The sequence below is a fragment of the Muntiacus reevesi genome, chromosome 18, assembly GCF_963930625.1.
Source record: "Muntiacus reevesi chromosome 18, mMunRee1.1, whole genome shotgun sequence".
In the NCBI taxonomy this organism is placed as follows: domain Eukaryota; kingdom Metazoa; phylum Chordata; class Mammalia; order Artiodactyla; family Cervidae; genus Muntiacus; species Muntiacus reevesi.
In genome coordinates, this window is record NC_089266.1 from 21463696 (window position 1) to 21479529 (window position 15834).

Sequence of the window (15834 nt, forward strand, 5' to 3'; positions counted from 1 at the left end):
GATTATTGTTGCCTCATTTGGGATAATATGAGTTAATAAAAATGTGTGCTTAGTTACTCAGTCATGTCCGACTCTTTGCGACACCATGGACTGTAACCCACCAGGCTCCTCTGTCTATGGGGATTCTCCAGGCAAGAATAGTGGAGTGAATTGCCATGTCCTCCTCTAGGGGATCTTCCCAACCTGGGGATTGAACCTAGGTCTCCTGCATTGCAGGCTGATTCTTTACCATCTGAGTCACCAGGGAAGTTAATAAAGCCCTTGAAAAATGCCTACTGTGCTGAAGAAAGAGTATTATGTTCATCTTCAAAGAAATATGCTTGTTGGCTAAATAACTGAGTTTCTCCAAAGATGGACAAGAGCATCACAATAAGTTGTTAGAGTAGGTAATCACTAACATCGTCTACCAAGAGGTAGAGAACTAGGTCAGGTTGCTGCCCTAGGGCTGCAAAACTAAATTCCAGTGTCACAAAGAGTTATGATTAATCCAGTTCAGGGAATCTGAAGTCTGATAAAATACAGCAAGAAGTTTGTGAAAGTAAGTGGGAAGGACCAGATGATTACCCCAAAGACCTGAGATAGTTGACCACCCCTGAAAGCTACAGCTATGGTCAGCCTGATCATGATGCAAACTATACAGGCTGTGTCCTTGGATGACACAGGGAAGTAAATTATCACAACAGAAATAAAACCTGTCTGGAAACTAGGTATGAAAGTTTTGTTTTGTTTTGTTTTGTTTTGAAGGATACTTTTTGAACCAGGTTGTCCCACAGAAAAAGACATGCCCAAAAAAGAAGGACTCTTTGAGTTGTCATCTTGCTCCTTAGTCTCTAGATAAAAACACAAACACTGAGACTTCTCTAGTGGTCCAGTGGTTAAGAATCCTCCTGCCAGTGAGGAAGACTTGGGTTCGTTCCCTGTTTTGTTTATTTCATAGAGCAACAAAGCCTATGAGCCACAACTACTGAAGTCCCCATGCCTAGAGTTCATGTGCTGAAACAAGAGAAGACACTGCAGTGAGAATCCTTTGCCCACAGCAAAGAGTAGCCCCCAATCATCACAGCTAGAGAAAGCCTGAGCACAGCAATGAACACCCAGTGCAGCCAAAAATAAAACTAATTAATTATTCTTTTTTAACCCAGAAACACCATCCACATGCCAACATTGAGTAAAAGGTCTTTCCAGCCTAACATCAGTTTGGAAAAGAAGGAATTGTTGTGAATTGGCATAAACATTGGATATTACCTCAGAGAACAATTTGGGTAGTGTTCTGAAAATAGTGTTGTCCAAGATTTTAGCAAAGAAAAAAAAATCACGTATTTAAGCTTTCAATTAATCTTTCCTACACAGAATAAGTTATCTAAGAAGAAATGCTAGAAAAGTATAAAGAAATGGGTTTGAAGGTCAGTTGAACCATGACCAAGCTAATGACCCCTTTAGAAGAGGAATTATCATTAAAAGTTTTGATCTATTACTGTGTGTTGGAATGCAAACTGGTGTGGCCACTATGGAGAACAGTATGGAGGTTCCTCAAAAAATTAAAAATAGAGTTGCCATATAATCCAGCAACCCCACTCCTGGGCATATACCTAGACAGAACTATAATTCAAAAAGATACATGCACTCCTATGATCACAGTGGCACTATGGCACTATTCCATACAATGGAATAATACTCAATCATTAAAAATAATAAAATAATGCCATTTGCAACAACAAAGATGGACCTACAGATTATCAAACTAAGTAGAGTCAGAAAGAGAAAGACAAATACTGTATGATATCACTTACATGTGGAATCTAAAATATGACACAAAATGAACATACCTACAAAACAAAAACAAACTTACAGATAGAGCAGACTTGTGGCTGCCAAGGGGGCGAGGCAGTGGGGGTGGAGAACTAGCAGTTTGGGATTAGCAGACACAAACTAATTTACATAGGATGGATAAGCAACAAGGTCATATTACATAGCACAGGATACTCAATATCCTGTGATAAACCACAATGGGAAAGAATATGAAAAGGATATATAGATAGATAGAGATATATATATATAACTAAGTCACTTTGCTATACAGCAGAAATTGTACAACATTGTAAACCAGCTTTGGCCACCTGATGTGAAGAACTGACTCATTTGAAAAGACCCTGATGGTGGGAATGATTGAAGGCAGGAGGAGAAGGGGACAACAGAGGATGAGATAGTTGAATGGCATCACCAACTCAATGGACATGAGTTTGAGTAAGCTCCGGGAGTTGGTGATGGACAGAGAAGCCTGGTGTCCATGGGATCACAAAGAGTTGAACACAGCTGAGTGACTGAACTGAACTGAACTGTAAACCAACTATGTTTCAATAAATGTATTTGTGTTGATCTATAGAGCCTCTGTAAGGTTTTGTGAAGTAAGAAATTTGAAGGGAAAACTAAAAGCAGAAGACTTCCTTGGTGGTTAAGACTCCATGCTTTCAATGCAGGAGTTGTGGGTTTTGATCCCACAACCTAGTTTTTGATCCCACAAACTAAGATCCCACATTCTGTGTGGCACAGCCAAAAAAAAATATTTTTTAAATTAAAAAAAAAAGATTAGTAGAAGAATGGAACTAAAATGCATTTTGATAGATTGAATAACTTGTTGTAAAGATAAAAGGAAGTGGGATATGGCCAGTACGCACATGAAAAGATGTTGACATCACTAATCATTTAGAGAAACGCAAATCAAAACTATAGTGAGACACCAGTTTACATGCATTAGGATACCTACTATCAAAAAAAAAAAAAAAAAAACCAAGTGTTGGCAAGAATGTGGAGAAATTGGAATACTTGTGCCCTGTTGGTGGAAATGTAAGATAGATTAGCTGCTGCAGAAACCAGTAGGATGGTTCCTCAAAATATTTTTTAAAAATACCAGCAATTCCACTTCTGGGTATGTACCTAAAAGAATTGAAATCACGGTCTTGAAGAACTATATATACATGCCGTATTCAAAGCAGCATTATTCACAATAAGAGTTTGAAAGGTATATATTTTCCTTTCCACTATATCCTCTGCTATGAGTACAATGCCTGGTGTATTGTAGATACTCATTAAATATGTCTTGGTATTTAATTTGATAATTAAATTAATTCAATTTGATAGCTGAATGTTTTTTAATTTAAAAAATGAATAAATGACTCCTGGTAGGCACATAACTGCAATCAACAGTTGCATTTTGCTATTACTAGAAATTCTGAAAAGAATTTTGTAAGAAATATGTTTGTGCTTTTCATTAAAGAAGGATTTTTGCATTGTTTGAGATTTACTTTTCTACCTGACATTAAGATAACTATATATAGTGAAAGAAATCACACTGAATTACAAGGCTCATTCTGGCTTGATTCACTCAGTTTGATTCTGTGTATCCTTGAACAGTCCTTTTATTCAGTTTCCTCATGTTTAAATCAAAGAAAGGAAACCTCTCTTCCTAATTCCCAAATTCATTGTAAAGCTCAAATAAGAGAATTTACAAGAAATTCCTTCAGAACTTGTAAAGCTTGATATAAACATAAAAGAATTTTGTCTTTATATTCATCATGCTCTAGACTTTGAAAACATAAATGTTGAGAGAGGTTCTTGCTGTTGTGCTGTGTGTGTGCTGAGTCGTGTCCAACTCTTTGTGGCCCCATGGACTATAGGTCACCAGGCTCCTCTGGCCATGGAATTTTCCAGGCAAGAATACTGGAGTGGGTTGCCATGCCCTCCTCCAGGGGAATCTTCCCAACCCAGGGATCAAACCTGCATCTCTTGTCTCTCCTGCATTAGCAGGCGGATTCAGGGGTTTAATAATTTCCTGCCGAGGGCATGTATGATCCAGGTTGAAGTCGGCCCAACAACATACATTTGCAGGTGAGCACTGCCCTCTGGTGGAAATAGAAAGGTAGGGGCAGGGGCAGTTAATGACGTGGGAGCGCCAGAGGTGATGCCGAGAAGCCATTTATTTAAATGTATGCATTAACAACAACAACAAAATCTTCCTTCTTTTTTGTCACACGTGTTCCTTTGGAAATATTTTCTTTACATATATAGAATGTGAACCTGTTACACCAAAGTGAAAGTGAAAGTCGCTCAAGTCGTGTCTGACTCTTTGTGACTCCATGGACTATACAGTCCTTGGAATTCTCCAGGCCAGAATAATGGCGTGGGTAGCCTTTCCCTTCTCCAGGGGATCTTCCCAACCCAGGGATCGAACCCAGGTGTCCCGCATTTCAGGCAGATTCTTTACCAATTGAGCTATCAGGGAAGCCCGTTACACCAATTATTTGTCTAATTATTATTATTTACAGTTGTCTGGTGACTCAGATGGTAAAGAATCTGCCTGCACTGTGAGAAACCCATGTTTGATCCCTGGGTCAGGAAGATCCCCTGCAGAAGGGAATGGCTACTCACTCCAGTACTCTGGAGAATTCCATGGACAGAGGAGCCTGGTAAGGTACAGTTCCTGAGGTTGCAAAGAGTTGGACACGACTGAGACACATGAATTCAAATTCAATGATCACGCAAGCAATGAAGAGAGTCACAATTCTTTATATATTTTAATATCCTAATTCTTTGTTATTTCAATTTCAATCATTCAATAACTTAATTAAAAGATAATTTCACAACCCATACAGCATTTTAAGATTATTGATGGCAACACATAAAGCAGATATTCAGTAGAGTTATTACTTATATCTGAAATATGCTCACGATATAAGACTGTCAAGGTCACCTAAAAATATGCCACATCTTCACTTGGCAGGTAGCTAGTGACTCTGAGCAAACTGTTTAACACTTCTGGGACTTACTTGCCTCATCTGTCAAATAAAAAGGCTGAAATGGGTGATGTCTCAGGCCCTCTGCAGCTCTAAAAAGATCCTACAACTTTGCCCAGAAAATGCATTTAAAGGCCATGTTGATGCCAGCCTCAGTACCAGCTAACTAGGTTTCAGACTGTTTGTGCCAGCAGAGTCCCAGGAGACACCCTGACTGTCTTGGTGGCAAAGCAACTTCATTCCTCTCTGCCACAGAACTGGAACCAGTCAAGTCCAACCAAGTCCCTCCTGCTCCTCCTTATCCCATCCTCTCTTTCTTACTTCACCCCGATCTCCCACCAAAGCCTCAGGAGGCGGCTTCTCAGGTCATTTCTTGCCCACCTCTGCTTCCACCTCAGCTTGACCTCCCCAGACTGTCCACACCAGCTTGTAACACAACCACAACAATAAAGCTGCCCTTCGTTGACAGCTTTTCATTTGCTGGGCATTGTGCTAAGCCAAGTCTCCTTTACTGTCAACAAAAAGAGGTGGAAAGTCTTTTTAACCACATTTTGACAACTCCCTAAACCTTTTCTGCAGGTTCCTTTGCAGGAGGGTTCAACTGGAAAGATTTTTTATAATATTACACTTTAATGTGTCTTTCTTCCGAATTCGCCCAGGTACTTTTTCTGTTGGAAACTGGTCGTTCATTTCCTCTCTCTACCTCCCAACCCTCTCCTCCCTCTCTCCTCTCCTCCATTTCCCTTCCACCTCTCTCCTCATTCCCTCCCAACTCCACTTCCACGTATCTAACATATAGACTTCAAGGCCGAACCCATATTCTCTATATCCCCAATGCCACATCCAGCTTCCTGTCACTTCATTCTTAAGCTAAAATTCTTTTGAGGCTGATGCTACCCAATTACCCCCCACCACACCCTTCCACCATCCAAGGACTTCTGCACCTGGTTCGCAGTCCACTTCTCTTCATCTCCTGTCATCACGAGAGAATTCCTGGCTATATAGATGGCTCATTTAACACTCCAGTCTAATTCCTACCCCAAGACTTCAGTGTCAGTCCATTTCTAACCTCTTATTCCAGCGATTGTTGGGTCCAGGCCCCATGGCTATTCACTAAACTTTATCAAGATCTGGGTTTATATCTCAATTAGCATTCTAAACTCTGGCTCCCACCATCCAACTTTAACCTACCATCCTTCATCTCTGTCAATCTCCTGCCCACTCCACCTGCTGTATATCCTCAAAAAAGTGCCCAATGACTCAATCTTTGTCTTTGCTCAGTATATCTCTTCCTCTAGTCTTACTTCCTTCTTTACATATGACTATATGGTCAATCCAGAGAAGGCAATGGCACCCCACTCCAGTACTCTTGCCTGGAAAATCCCATGGACGGAGGAGCCTGGTAGGCAGGCGTCAGTCCATGGGGTCGCTAAGAGTCAAACACGACTGAGCGACTTCACTTTCACTTTTCACTTTGATGCACTGGAGAAGGAAATGGCAACCCACTCCAGTGTTCTCTCCTGGAGAATCCCAGGGACGGGGGAGCCTGGTGGGCTGCCATCTATGGGGTCGCACAGAGTCGGACACGACTGAAGTGACTTAGCAGCAGCAGCAGCAGCATATGGTCAATCATGGGCTTCGCAGGTGGCTGAGTGGTAAAGAATCTACCTGCCAATGCAGGAGATGCAGGAGATAGGGGTTTGATCCCTGGGTCAGGAAGATTCCCCTGGAGGAAGAAATGGCAACCCACTCCAATATTCTTGCCTGGAAAATCCCAAGGACAGAGGAGCCTGGTGGGCTACAGTCCACGGGGTCATAAAAGAGTTGGGACACAACTGAGCATGCACAAACTGTGGTCAATCACCTCAACTGTTTTCTCAAGAACACCAGAAACTTCTTTGCTATTTTTTCCTTCTTCTGAGCCCATCTTCAGACCCCAAATGCATATCAGTCGATCATCTTCTCTCCTCCTACACAAAGATAACTTCCAAATATGCATTTAAACGTCATTAGAAATGAGAGCTGGTCCTTCATATCTTCCTAACAATCCTTTCACTCATTGCTAGTCAGGCATCTTTCCCCATTCCAAGTACTTATTCTAAACATTCACACTTCCTATCTTCATATGAGACATTCCACCAACCCCTAAAACTCAGCTGGACCAAAGCTAACCCCAGTATCTTCCTCCTCTTGTGTTTCCTATCTCAGTCAGTATTATGGGATTCCCAGCATCTGAAAGCAATTACCTAAGAGCCACCCCCAATTCTTATTCTTTATTCTCCAAATTCAATCAATGACCATCTCCTCTCAACTTCTTTCCATCCTACTACCCTCATCCTTTCCACCTGAACCATTGTCCTAGCCTTGTAACTGGTCTTATTTTTCATTTCGACCTGATTATGTTGTCCCCTGCTTTTTAGTTATGATTCATTTCAAAGTTTTTAATACGGACAGCTAAACATGACCCAGCCCCTATCTGGTCCTGACCATACATTTCTCAAAGATTGTAACTATGCATTTTTCATGTCTGCATTTATTTAGCATCATGTCTTTATTTTTACACTTAGTATTGACTAACAAATGTAGTAGCTATACATTTTAAATAAAGGAATCAGTCAATATTTAGGTTATTGTTCAAGGTAACGAATAGATGTAATAATCACAGTAAGACAAGAGAAGTTAGTAGGATCATATATTTTTTAAAACAACACAATGCTTCTTGGTGTGGTGGGATAAAATATGTGTTTCTGTAGCTAATGGTTCTTTATATCAATATATCTCTCTGGTAATTAAGACCCTACTGTAGCTGATGGTACCCTATCACAAGCTTAACTTTTAAAACTTTATAATAACCTGTATCAAATAATAATGGTATATTCTTAGGGTCTAGATGAAAGTAAAGGATTACTCACCCAAAATTATAAGTTAAAATAATGAACTTAATATAGAATGAACCCTATTATATGTAAGATAACAAATATCCTGAAGCAACAACCCAGGATGCTAGACATTAATTTAGCCCCCAAAATCACCCAATTATACATAATTTCACGCTAATTTGAATGATGCCTTTTTTTCCTTTTGGCATGTATAACTCAAATAGAGACACCCCCCAATGTGTATAAAAGCCCAAAGAAGTCATCAGCACGCAATATTCTGTTCTCCTCTGAAGTTACAGCTATCCACAGACAAGGTGACCATTTCTCACACTGCCATGTCTCTCCGATTTTCTAGCGGGTCCAGGCGTATTTGCCTACGGTCTGAAACTGGATCTGTCAGGCCATCCAGTGGAGGCACAGGCTTTGCAGGTAGCAAGGCTTGTGGCAACTCTGATGCTGGACGTGGATTTTCCTATGCTTTGGGAGGCGGCTTGGGCAGTCTTCCTGGTGGGGACCACGCTGGTGGTATCCTGGGAAGTGGTACCTGTGCTGGCTTTGCTGGAAGTGAAGGGGGACTCTTCTCTGGGAATGAGAAGGTGACCATGCAGAATCTTAATGACCGCTTGGCATCCTACCTGGATAACGTACGAGCTCTGGAGGAGGCAAATGCTGAACTAGAGAGAAAAATCAAGAGTTGGTATGAAAAACATGGTCCTGGATCTTGCCGTGGACTTGATCATGACTACAGCAGATATCACTTAGCAATCGAAGATCTTAAGAATAAGGTGAGAATTCACAAACTTGGAACTACTCAAAGTATTTAAAACTAAAAATGATTTAGCAAAAGACACAGAAGTAGAACAGGAAATGCTTCAGAACTGTTATGTATCATTTATACATATTTATTATCTATTTTGAAATGTAATTCTTCCTACTAGCTAAAAACAGGCATTCTGATTCATGAATGTCTATGCAACTTAAATGTTACTAGTTCCATTATTGCTTATTTTGAGATATATTCATTGATAAAGAAGTATTACAGTCTAAAAGTTATACGGAAAGAAGTAAAACCATATTTGTAATTTTTAAAAATAAAATTTTAAAACTTTTTGGTTATTACATAAGGAAGTGAGATTTTTTTATACCAAGGTTTACTGTACAATGTTTTTTGTTTGTGTGCTTGCTTGTTTCCTGAAATAATAGGTTGTTAGAACAGACTTACTGGTTGTTTTCTCCCTCCTGATTTCTTCTAGATCATCTCTTCCACTACGGCAAATGCTAATGTCATTCTGCAGATTGATAATGCCAGACTGGCTGCTGATGATTTCCGGCTAAAGTAGGATATAGAAAATAATCACACCTAGAACATGGTTCTAGTCCACTTAATGTGTTATATAAAATTTCAATTTCACCCCGAGTAGAACAAGCTATGGGCTTCCCAGATGGCGCTAGTGGTAAAGAACCCGCCCACCAGTACAGAAGAATGAGAGACACAGGTTTGATCCCTGGGTCGGGAAGATCCCCTGAAGAAGGGCATGACAACCCACTCCAGTATTCTTGCCTGGAGAATCCCATTAGACAGAGGATCCTGGTGGGCCAAAGTCCATAGAGTCACATAGAGTCGGACACAACTGAAGTTACTTAGTACATACGCATAGAACAAGCTATAACCTGAGAGATTAAAGGAAGTAACATATGTGACAATGCAACAACAAAATGCAATACAAAGCATGTTCTAAGATTACAATCAGCTAGACTCACATTTTTACATATTTATTACATTCTTGAACCAAAATATCACTGTATTTCTAGGCCTGACTAAAATAGTGCCAAGTACAAAGTAAATGTAAATATTTGTTTTAATGGACCAACTTACAATTTTTACTTTTAACTTCAATAAAATTCTGAAACAGTCTATTTCTACTTAATTGGGATATGCTATTGGAATTTGCATGACCAGATATTCATGTTGATTATTCTGCACAGAATTGTGTGAGAGGAGTGGAGGAGGACTTTCTTTGTATACATTTATAATATTTAGAGACCTGATTTCATTTAACTTTCACTTAAAAGCAGTTGAGCAGTTGAGGAAAGCAGGTTTTACTTTTCGGTCTCTTGAGCTAGTCTACTTGGTGCTGAGATTCACTGAATGTTTCCCAAGGTATGAAAATGAGCTCGCCCTTCACCAAAACACAGAGGCTGACATCAACGGGTTACGGCGAGTCCTGGATGAACTGACTCTCTGCAGGACTGACCAGGAACTGCAGTATGAATCCCTGAGTGAAGAGATGACCTATCTCAAGAAGAACCATGAAGAGGTAGGGGAAGATTTAACTCTAGTTATTTTAAATACTTGGGAGTGAAGACTAAATGACAATAGTAACTCGTGCTCCTTATAATAATTCAAACAGTGCCAAGGCATATAAAACAAAGAATTCCATGTCTCCCGCTCTGCCCTTCTAATCTCATCCCCCAAGGTAATACATGGTTAACACTTTGATCTGTATCCTTCAATTTTCTGGCTGTCACAGCCTAACCTTAGGAAATTAATACATTACTTTTCTCTACCATGTTCAAATCCAGGAATGTTCAAATCCCAGTTCTTTCAGGTACTATCTTGGGCAAATAGTTTAACCTCTCTGTGTCTCGATTTCCCAATCTGTAAATTAAGTCTGGCAATAGTACCTACTGGTTAGAGATGTTAATACCCCTAAACTGCTTTAGAACAATGTCTGGCATATAACAAGTGCTCGAGTGAGAGCTATTGTCCTTCAGGTGAGAGTTCCCAGAGGGCAGGGATTTTTATTTGTTTTTCCACTGCTCTAGTCCCATCAACAAGCACTCTCACTGACATTTAATCGAGAATTATATGCTTGATGCAAACTACTATACATAACGTTTTAAACAACAAGGTCCTACTGTACCACACAGGAAACTATATTCAATACTTTTTTCTTTTTCTTTTTCTTTTTTTTTTTTTTTTTTTTTTTGCTGCACCCCACGGTATGTGGACTCTTAGTTTCCCAACCAGGGGGTATCCAACTCATGCCCTCTGCAGTGGAAGCCAGGTCCTAACTACTGGACCACCAGGGAATTCCCTACATTCAATATCTTGTAATAATATTATCTACAATGGAAAAGAATCTGAAAATGAATAGATAGACATATATATGGATCATTTTTCTGTACAGTTGAAACTAACATAACATTGTAAATCAAGTATAATAAAATATTTTTTTAAAAATAAAGGAAAAAAAGAATTTAAGAACTCTCTCATCTTTGTACCCACCTCTCACTTAAAAGAATAAAACACCTCTCTGGATGTTGTGGTGTTGGTTGTGGCTGTCTTAACAAATAACGAAGTAAATAGATGATTGGCATGACTACTGATCGAATAAGTCAACTTAAATCATTTGTGCCTTAACTTAGACAACTCGAATTTAAGTCACAAACTGAGACCTAAAAAAGGAACAAGAGCGCAGGTGAGTCCACACCGCCCTCAGGTCACAGTCAACTTCTCCCCGCAGGAGATGAAGGCTCTGCAGTGCGCCGCGGGAGGCAACGTGAACGTGGAGATGAATGCGGCCCCCGGCGTGGACCTCACGCTTCTGCTGAACAACATGCGGGCCGAGTACGAAGACCTGGCCGAGCAGAACCGCAGAGACGCCGAGGCCTGGTTCAATGAAAAGGTGAGGGATGCCCAGCCCAGCCCGGCCGGTACCCACCCCCACCACCCCTCGCCCTGCATCCCTCCACCCCACCCCCTGATCCCCCTCACCCGACCCCCGGCACGCACCCACCCACCCCCTGGCAAGCTCAGACGCGCTCACTCCTGGGCGCCCGGCCTTGCAGAGCGCCAGCCTGCAGCAGCAGATCTCTGACGACGCGGGCGCGGCCTCCTCCGCCCGGGGCGAGCTCACGGAAATGAAGCGCACGGTGCAGACCCTGGACATAGAGCTGCAGTCCCTCCTGGCAACGGTAGGTGAGAGCGCAGGTCAGCGACTCCAAAAAGTCTAACTGAAATTCGTCCCAGGCCCCCTAACTTCACCTCCGAGTACTTAGTGGAGAGAGGAGGACAGACAGACCCCGAGACGCTCAGAGAGACAGACAGCACTTCCTCCCCGAGGTCTCTGAAGGTTCCTTCCCGCCCAGGCTCAGTGCCCAGTTGCCAAAATTGGTCCTTTCTTCAGCTGGATGCAAAGCAAACAGCAGCTGCATTGATCTACCTGACAGTCAAGTGGCAAGCTTATGTCAGGCGGTCAGGCAAGGCAGAGCTGGTATCACCAGCATCTCCTAATATTGCTGAAGTCCTGTTAAAGGCCACACTGTGCTCGCCACCAGGCAAAGAAGGGAACACATCTGATTCCATGTGAGGACTCTTAGCCTCTTCAGCCTCAGGGCATCCAGGGAAGACATCCCAACCCAGCACACCCCAAAAGGCTTGGCATTCAGCCTTCTCTGGCACTTACTGCCAATTATTTTGAATGTTTCCATGGACACAGCCAGGAGGAAAATGGCTTCTCTTTTGGAGTGTCTGCTGGCAGCATTCAAAAGGCTTGGCTTTGAGAATTATGGCACATGTGGGGGTCCAAGGGTTCCCTGTCCTCATCAGAGGTTTCACGCCCCCTGAGGACACCAGGTTGACACAAAGAGCCACTATTATACAAAGGAGAACAGTAAGCAGAGAAGGAAAAGATACTCAAAACAAGAGGAAGACTGATTTGATGTAGACACCCTAAAAAAGGCTAGGGCTTTCTTACTATATCGTATTTAGATTGGAAATTTTACCACTCACTAACCCCATCTGGACAACTGTGCCCCTCTCTTCCTTCACCTTCCTCACCACTGCTGGCTGGTCCCCAAGACCCTCCTCCCTTCCACTTTGGGCTCCTGGAACCCTCCTCTCTTCCCCATTCCCTTCTTTCCTGCAACTAGAACCTGAGGACCTATTCCTGCTGCCGTGCTCCTGAACACAAATCCTTCCTCTCATTTTGGAGTTGTGCTGAAGGAAATAAATTCTTGAGCTCCCAGAGCAGAATTTTAAGCACTTTCACAGAAAAGCAATGATATTAGAAAGTAGCTAGATTCTGTGCAGCCAGTAGTCCTGTAGTTTGGGCTCATGAAATAATCCACAAAAAAGCCCATCTTAACTTCCAACATAACCGAATAATAGAGTAAGGGTGGCATGGAACCTATCTTCCATTCCTGAGATTCTTTTGTGGTCAGATGACTTCTGTAGTTTGGAAACCGTGAACATGCTGAGAGTTGTCTAAATATAATATCTCAATGCTTCACATGCTTCCTGTAATGTACAAACTTCCAAGTTCATCCTGACCTGTTTCCTCATTTACAAGCCAACCTTTACAGTAGGAAGATGTGAGATAGAGATGCTTATGGTCTGGTCTGATTTAGGACAGTGTTAACAAGCTTGACAAGGAGTATCATATGAGAACAGTTTATCAGGGAAATTCAAGTTTTGAACACCTGAGCACACACCTCCCTGATATCTGCCACTTGTCGCCTCAGCGTCCTATCACTATCCTGTTCACCTTCTGCTTCTTTTCCCTGGAGTGCCCAGCCCCACCCATGTGATGTACTGGTCAGCCTGTTTATCAAAGGCAGTGCTTCTTAGCTCCCTGAGACTCCTGTTTAATAATGAATCTCTTATAACTCCTTCTTTATAATCCTAAAAATGGAGTCAAGAGATAATATATTTAGCAATACTCACAAGATTTTTAAAACCAGTGTAATGCCATAACAGCAATCAAGAGGAAAAATGAAAGTTTTCAAATAATATATATTTAATATGTAAACACTTGGGCCCAACTATCCTGTAATGAAACAGACTGAGGCTTACACCTTCTTTTCATGGATAAGTTTCATTTTAAACAACATAAGATTGGGAGTTGGTCCACACAAGAATACAAAGAAAATGAAAGAGTGAAATTAGGAGTGCACACTGAGATAATAACTAATATCAAGAGATGTAATAACCATCCGGATGTGAAACGATAATAGAAAGAGGAAAATTATATTAATTAAAGTAGAGATCACATGACAAGACAAATTACAGACTATGCAAGTGGAAATGAGGAGGTATAATATTCACAAGAGTAGAGTTGAAATAATGACCTATCCTGGGTTATGAAATATATCTCTTGTCTTGAAATCCCGCCCGTGTGAGGGCTTCACACAATCGCAAGTGCTTATTAAAAGGCCTTTGACTGATGACAGAAAATCAAGGATGAATTAGAAAAAGAAACAGCAGCACAAAAAGCAGTGGTGGGGTAGATCTTTGGAGACAGTAGTAGAGTAAAATTGAAAACAACAGGCAACTCAAAAATAAGTATGCGATCTCAAAATAAAATTGAAAGACTTCAAAATAAGACTGATTTCTTATTATGGTACCCCCCCAAAGTATTTTAATATAAAGATTGGTTGTTATATGAAACAATACCTAGATGTGTGAATGTCTACTGGAATAATCAGAAATCTGTGGGTTAGGTATCTCACGCCAGGACATCCATCAGGCCTGCCCACCCCCACCCCACCCCCAAGTAAACGCCAGTCACTTCCCCTTTCTCTCCATCTCCTGTTTAACTGTGACAAGTGCCTCCGATTTCCAAAGCTCACCTAGGAAGCAGTACTGCCCTTTGCTGAGAAACACTAGTCCACGTGTCCTCCAAGTGGTCCTCCTTCATCCCTTGTTGTGACACCTTTTATGTCCTCAGAAACACTCCCTGGAGTGCTCCTTGATGGAGACGGAGGGCAACTACTGTGCCCAGCTGGCCCAGATCCAGGCTCAGATCGGGGCCCTGGAGGAGCAGCTGCACCAGGTCAGGACCGAGACCGAGGGCCAGAAACTGGAGTATGAGCAGCTCCTGGACATCAAGGTCCACCTGGAGAAAGAAATCGAGACCTACTGCCGCCTGATAGATGGAGACAGAAAGTAAGTAATACCATTAGAAAATTCAGTTTTTACCTATTTCAAGCCACAACCATAGACAGTCATTCCCCTTCTATGCCTCCAAGCCTCCCCTCTTCCTTCCCACTGCAGAAAAGCATGGCCATCTCTTGCCTCAACTGTCCCCTCTTCCACACTTTGTACATGACAGCTGCATCTTCATTTGCCCTGGGTGATCCCAGTCATCCCTGCAGAAGTCTCCATTTGTTATCCTTTTAATCCTTGTGCGTTTGAAGCTTTATCCACCTTTCAGTTCATTCCTAACATCACTGCTGTCCTGAAATGAATGTACTCTTTACAACCCCCCAGGATCTATATGTAAAGTGTATACTTTTTCCTTAAGTTTTAAATTCTTGGGTTTAAAAAACAATCAAATGTAAACAAGATGGTTTTATATCCTCTCTTTAGATAAACTTTAGTTATCTAAATGTTAGATTTAGATAACTAAAATTTTAATATTTTCCTCTATAGAAAATGAAAATCTGTTTTGGGCTTACAAAGTTTGCTTGCATTCATGTTCGTCCCTTGACTCAATGAATATTTATGAAGTGATGAACAAATATTACAGAATAAATTGGATTTCTTTTAACAGTTCATGCTCTAAATCAAAAGGCTTTGGATCAGGAAGCCCAGGAAATTCATCTAAAGGTAATAAAATCTAGTTTTCCGTCTATTTCAGCAAATATTTTTACATTAATGACAATCACACACTATGGCAACAGCCTGTCTATGTTTAAGTAATTTTAACTAATGTGCTCTGAACTTATTCTGTTGAGTGGATACAACTGTCCCAAATAATTATTATAAACCAATACTTAACTCCCTCAACAAAAAATTATATTTCAACAGTGGAACTCTTTGTCATGTAATATTTTCAGTTGAATATGTGTATTACATATGTTTTATTTCTAGATTTATCCAGAACCACGCTGGTAAAGACGGTGGTTGAAGAGATAGATCAGCGTGGTAAAGTTCTTTCATCGAGGGTTCAGTCCATTGAAGAAAAGACATCTAAAATGACCAATGGCAAGACAGAACAAAGAATTCCTTTCTAATTGTCACTTTTGAGAAAAGAATCATTTGGGGAAAGATCCTGCAAAACTTCATTATTCTAAATATCAAGGAGATAATAAAAATACTTTCTACCCTTAAAGATTAGTTACTTACCAAGAAAAAAAAAATCCTGTTGTCTTAGTTACCT

The 15834-nt window shown here is 41.0% G+C and overlaps 1 protein-coding gene across 1 annotated transcript; it reads left to right on the plus strand.

Moving 5' to 3' along the window:
- The first annotated feature begins 7917 nt into the window (after positions 1-7917).
- KRT28 (keratin 28) lies at positions 7918-15688 on the plus strand. The gene is made up of 8 exons (XM_065910961.1): positions 7918-8454; positions 8923-9005; positions 9831-9987; positions 11197-11358; positions 11522-11647; positions 14401-14618; positions 15226-15281; positions 15546-15688. Exons 1-8 carry the CDS (start codon positions 8005-8007, stop codon positions 15686-15688), a joined length of 1395 nt encoding a protein of 464 aa, XP_065767033.1. The 5' UTR covers positions 7918-8004.
- Positions 15689-15834: the final 146 nt, after the last annotated feature.

What these genes read in the sequence shown, in the direction of transcription:
- KRT28 (XM_065910961.1), top strand. Translation starts at nt 8,005, where the DNA reads ATGTCTCTCCGATTTTCTAGCGGGTCCAGGCGTATTTGCCTACGGTCT. An exon ending in TCGAAGATCTTAAGAATAAG is followed by an intron (nt 8,455 to 8,922) that starts GTGAGAATTCAC and finishes GATTTCTTCTAG; the next exon opens with ATCATCTCTTCCACTACGGC. An exon ending in CCCAGGAAATTCATCTAAAG is followed by an intron (nt 15,282 to 15,545) that starts GTAATAAAATCT and finishes TTTTATTTCTAG; the next exon opens with ATTTATCCAGAACCACGCTG.